We start from the raw sequence: 6,463 nt of genomic DNA on the forward strand, positions 1-6,463 counted from the left end.
TTCAGAAAGTATTATGTTTGTCAATGGTCTCGAAATTAGATATCTCTAGTTTTTAAGGAGAAAAGACTAGAGAGATCAGCATCTCTTATCGTCAAATGTTTTTAATCATCAAGTGTTTTTGTATCTCATTGAGTTTTTGTATCAATTGAAAAATGATTTTCTTCACTGTATATTACACTATATATTACACTATATTTTACACTATATATTATATACTATTTATTGCGAAAAATATTATTAGAGTTTTAATGATTGAATTCACTTGATGATCGAAAATATCCAATCTGTTGTTCTATATTTTGTTACAGTATTTAAATAATTTTGTATTTTATTCTTTTAATTATTTATTTAATTATTTATTTAATTATTCATTATACTATTATTACGAATATCTGTTGAAACGTTATAAAATATAATGATAATTCTGATTAGTATATGAATTAATATATTGAAATTATATGGGAAATGCAAAAAATATGTGATAGAACATTAATAAAACAATAAGTTTTTATTTTTGGACATTGATGTGATTGATCTTTCGATTAATTATTTAATTAATTATTTAATTAAAGTTACATTATCGAAAAAAATGTAAGGGTTCACAAAAATGTAAGGAATGGGTTTAAAATTATACATTATTGTTACGCAAATGTTTTTTCACATTTGATGATTTTTTTTATAGAAATCTGATATGAAATTTCCGTGAGAAAAAAAGAACAATATTTTTGCATAGCTCTATGCATACAAACACTACAATATTCGATAATAGTGCATTATTGGCTCAGTAGTCTGTCGTCATCTCATGAGTCATCGAATGCCAGTCATAGCTGTATTCTCTAGTAGTCTGGGATTGCAGAAACAGATTGCGTGGAACTTTCTTACCGCTCCACAAATCTTGAGGTTTGCCCTCTTTTGCTTTGCATTTGTGCGAAAAATTTTAAAATAAATTTTACATATCAAGTATTAAAAATTTTCATTAATAACACGTCATTTATATCTAAATTTTTGTTATCAATTGTTGACATTTATTGTATTAACAATTAATGTATTATTAAGAAATAATGTAAGACAAATTCTTTGATGAAAATAATCAATTATGATCTGCTTTAGTGGATATAATTAGATAATATGACAATTAATAAAATGTTCAAGAATGAATATGTTACTATTATATATGATCAAAAATATTTTATTTGATTTTCGTTCATTTTTACTAATTAAATTAAACTCGGGTTAATTTATTTTTTATCTTTTTCTAATGTCCATTTCTATCAATATAGATTAACTTTTTCCGATTTAATTCAGTCTTTACCCTTTTCTAATTCTTAGAACTGGAAAACGATAAAAAAGTAAGTTAAAGATTAAAATTAATCTATATTGATATAGAAACAGATATTCTTAGAATTAAAAGAAGATAAAAAATATAAGTTAAATTGAGATTAAGGTATCTGTGATAGAAATGAACATTTAAGATTGCACATAAATCTTACTTGCATTCCGACTGCGGTCTTACAGGGATACGATTTGTGCAACCCAGCGTGTATACTCTATGCGGAAGAGCATTGTAGCGCAGGCGTTGTGCATTTTCCATCCCCACTGACGCTTTGCACCTTTTCCGAGGTAGGGATGAGATTGCTACGGGGGTGGAGGTCTTCAGTGAGAGACTAAACGTGATATCGCACGGTACGATCACCGTAGCGATCGAAAGTACAGTGTACATACACCCTCTTTCCCTTCCCTGTAGACGCAACACGCATATTTATGTATATACGCGACGCATTTGTATACGATCTATATTTTTGTACCAACAATAATATAATTAGATGACTTTTTGTATCCTGAAATACGTCCAACTGACAAAATCATTGTGTATATATACACATACATGGTGCATGAAAAGTGATAGAATCGGCAGAGTCCACCGTTACCGATGGGTAGGACGGATATGTCAAAAACGCTCAATGCTTATAGAATGTAAGTAGACATAAAAAATTTATATCCTCTTCTTTTTTTTTTTTAAATAATTTTTCCATAATTTCTCTATGATTACTTGGAGTGACAAAGTGGCTCATTTATTACAATCATGTCGAAATAACGAGTGTATTTTTGAAGAGAAAAAAACGTTACCTTTGGAAGCCATAATATAGATTTCTTTTTGTCCATGCTTGTATAAGCAATTTTCCAAACTCCATACTGCCATAATTTATACATCTGTTTTAATAACATTATCTACATTTTATCTCTCTTCGTTCTGTAGAGATCCACGCATCTATTTCATATTAAGTAAACATATAAAAAACATAACAGAAGCAGACAAATTTATTATTATATTAAATATGGGATTAGCAAAATTGCTATAGTGATTATGGTTGTATGGAAGATAGCTTCTGTGGTGAATTCGACAGTGAGAGCTGAACGTTTCCAAAATTAGGCTTGACTCTTTGTCAGGTTCAATGATAAGACTCATTCGATTGTCATGTAACGTACTTAGAAATTGCACCAATTGTCGTCGGTGCCAAGCATCGATCGGCGATTCGCATGGCGCCGCGACGTTATCGCTCATCTGCAATAGTTCAGAGCGCAATATATGATATATGAAATTTCCGGAAACATCTTCGAAAATTATATCTTACTGTTATGAAAAAATTCTTATTAATATTAATGCATACATGTACATACATGTACACATACACTGTTTATTTAATTTTTAAATCTTAAAATGTCGATCAATATTATATAGATTTTTGTTGAAAATATATTTTGCTTTGGTGCTATATAATTCCATATGATAATTCGGTTTCCAACAATTAATTGATACTAAAGTTCATCTAGATTTTTTTGAAAGATTAGAAAGGTATAATGTTAATATTAATTGATCATTGTTGTTTTGTTACAAGTTTCTATCTATAAACATATAAATAAAAGTTTTGTTACAATTAAAATTTTGTCAGATTTATTTTAGATTACATTCAAAGAGATATAAATGTTTCAATATGTATGTATATTATGTTTTTAGCATTTCTAAATTGTCATACATTAAATTAATCAGTATTGCTAGAAAAATTAGCTCGTGTTAATTATAGTTCATCTAATTTGTCTCTTGTTATATAATAAAAATTTAGAATTTTATATTAATATTAATTAATATCAATGATTACAACTTACTTTCCACTTTCCATTACTTTTAACTTTGATTTTTGAGTGATAACATTTTCTTTATCTTTCAATGTTATTTTTCAAATATTATTTTTTTATTTATCTACTATCGGCTCTTAAATGTTTGCTTGTATTTGATTTTTGTAATTTGATAATACTTCTGGAAAATAAAAATTATTTCAATTCATAATGAGCGTTACTACACTCGTTATTACACTCTAGTATCGAATTTCTCAGTCTAACGTGTTAACATGAACACGTAATGTAGTTTTGATATTTTTCCTATGAAATAAACTGTTTCGAAGAACGATGGCATGTAAAGATTGATTCCAAATTAATTTGAAAATGGTAAGATAATGGTAAGTCATTGTTACAAACTAGTCTGAAAGTATATTAAATTGAGCACAACGTTCTTTCTGCGATACTGCATTAATAAAACGAAAGAATAAATTCGATTAGCATTTTATGAGTGCAATAGTCGCACGTTAATTAGACTCAAGTGATTTTTTCCCATTTTTTCCATATTTTTTTTTAAAGAAAAACGAAATTTTATATTATTTAGTTCTTAAGTTTTATAAATTTGATTTTTATCTTTAGTCCATTTTATGACCTTTAATTTATGTCAGAATTCAGGATAAAATTCTGTTTATTACTTTATTTGTATATCATAAACATTTGAAAAATTGTAATATGAAAAACAATTAAAGAGTCAAAATATATTTATATGTATGTATAAATACAAAAGTACACAAATACATCAAAATATATATACGCAACATATAAAAATATAAATAGAATTAACAGTTTTATTCCGAAAACTGATGTAAATTATAGATCATCTTAAGTGGATTTCATCTGTATGTATTTATTTTTATATATATTATATTTTAGTATATACTGAATTTGCAGCTTAAAATTAGATTGGATTATGTAATTTAATCTATCTTTTATCCTTTTATGTTCATATTTATATTCTTATTCTTTCTTTCTATTCTTTCTACATTCTTTATTACTGTAGTCATTGATCTTATCACGCTATTCTTCCTTTTTTTATTTATTGATCTTTTTTTTATTCTATAACTTCTGATAATTTTCAATGACCCTGAGGTGCTTTATATACATTGAACATTCTTATAACATTTGTATATTTACTTTTTTAAAATAATGAATAATTCAATTAATTTTCCATCGATTAAAATTTTCCATACTTGCGATAAAAAGTATAACTTAAAAAAAAAATACACATTTTTATATTTTTTAATTGCCCTTTAGCTATTTAATTATAATTGCTATAAATTAGAAATAATTGTATATTCACATAAACTTGTCGATGCGATTTTTTATTTATAATATTAAAATAAGGTTAACATGTTATGAATATATTATATACAACGTGTAAATGTAAAAGATGGTTAGATAGCAGAAAACTGTTTAGAGCGTATAGCAACTATAAAGAAAATGATTATGTACAAGTAAATAATTTTATTCACTTTTTCAACTTTCCACTCCTTACTAGCCTATCCTACATAATTTGTCATAGAATATTTTTTAAGTTGTTTCTAAAGGTTTGAATTATGAATTATTGTTAATTTCTTCTTTGTACATATGTTTTAATTTATGGTTTATGCATCAGTTGGCCGATTAATCCAGAGATATAAATTCAAGGCAAATTATTTAAGTCTCTCTCTCTTGGTCTCTCTCTCTCTCCATCTTTTATTGCCACCATTTTGAATGGTTAATGGTCGTATTGATCACAACTGATTGAATAGCGGAAGTATTGAGATCAGACAAATGATCTTATTGTGAAGTCACCAGACCTGTTTTACTGATCTTAGATTATTGGGGGAGGGTTTATGAATGCATGAAAATTTAACTTCGTCTGAACCGAGAACAGTAGTTAAGATATAATTGTCACGTATCACATTTGAATTGATGTATCTGTTTGATTAGAATGCTTCTTATCTATAATAAATGTTCATTCCAATAAATATATTTAAGATAGTTTTCCAAATGGACGGATAGTTCAATCAACAAATCGACAATAAATGGCAAATTGATTAAAGCTATAAAGATATTGCACGATTGAAAAGACTATTTAATTAGTTTTTTTATAGTCTTACATCGAAATACCAAATTCGAAAGCATTGTCTAATAATACACATCATATATGTGCAATATCGATTACAATGAAGTATTTCACAATTGATCTTCAGAAAAAGGTGGTCTCTCTTGGCCAGTATCGATTATGCAGCAGCGACGCGATCGTTCCTCTTCACCATCGAATTTCTAGTCGCGCTACGATTCTACAGGCTGATTCATAAAAAATATCGTAATAAGAGAATTCAATTATTTTATGTAATTTAAGAGAAATTTTAAACAGAACATTTTACATGAAGTCTTGATATTTAATTATATAATTGAAGTAACATTATTAGAAAGAGAAGAGAGATATTTGATATTTCAATTATTACATTGAAAAATTTAAGCGAAATTTCTTGGTATTGTAGAGCGATTCATAAAACTGTGACTATCAGAATTCGAATTTTGAGAAGATTTAAAATTATAAGTTTTGGATGATCAACGAGAGATTTTTAACAACTGCGAAGCTATGAAATATGTTTAAATTGATGCTTATATTTAGTTTCTGTCTTTCTAGCGTTATTTATATAAAATTTTAAACATTCTTTTATCTAAATTTTCTATATATTGATATGATATACTATTGATTAGTTGGAAGTGCATTCTATATTGATATTTTAAAACTTATTTTAAAACTTATTTTCTACATTTTTAATTTATTTTACATTTTATTTTGTTTATTGAACATTTATTGTGACATTATAATTGTAACATATCCACATAAAAAAGTTGCATTTTTGTTACATAAATATTTTGTACGTCACAAAGTTAAGCGTTTCTTTAGAATTACAAAGTGATCTGTTATTAGCTGATATCTTTGCAACATTAAGATTTTTATCATAGCCTTTCTATATTTCTGCAAATTTCTTTTTCTTTTATCTTTTTTTCAATAATGTTATACATATTTTTCATTTTAAATATAGAACATGGTATAGGAGAAGCGAAAAGAAAGAAATGCCATTGTCTGTAATTTCACTAATGGAATTTATCATGTTTTTTTTGTCCTTTACTGTTATTTATACATATACATATATTTATATTGTTTTTCTTAATATTTAATATTTATTATTAAGAAAAACAATATAAATATTTAATATTATTAATATTTACATTTATATACAATTTTATATTTTTTATATAATTTTTAATTTTATCCATTATTATTATA

The 6,463-nt window shown here is 26.0% G+C and overlaps 1 protein-coding gene across 5 annotated transcripts in view; it reads left to right on the plus strand.

Moving 5' to 3' along the window:
• Positions 1 to 6,463, plus strand: part of LOC108686698 (kinesin light chain) — a 26,946-nt gene that overhangs the window by 2,701 nt on the left and 17,782 nt on the right. For 3 of the 5 annotated variants that reach the window (XM_018192130.1, XM_018192125.1, XM_018192126.1), the window contains exon 1: positions 1,646 to 1,974. The exons of 1 other annotated variant lie outside the window; for it this stretch is intronic. In XM_018192130.1, coding sequence (XP_018047619.1) covers positions 1,931 to 1,974 — 44 coding nt within the window. In that variant the 5' untranslated portion in view covers positions 1,646 to 1,930. Of the gene's footprint in view, positions 1 to 1,545; positions 1,621 to 1,645; positions 1,975 to 6,463 lie in introns of those variants that run through there. One more of the 5 variants, XM_018192129.1, reaches the window with a different exon arrangement.

Source organism: Atta colombica, unplaced genomic scaffold, assembly GCF_001594045.1.
Source record: "Atta colombica isolate Treedump-2 unplaced genomic scaffold, Acol1.0 scaffold189, whole genome shotgun sequence".
Lineage (NCBI taxonomy): Eukaryota > Metazoa > Arthropoda > Insecta > Hymenoptera > Formicidae > Atta > Atta colombica.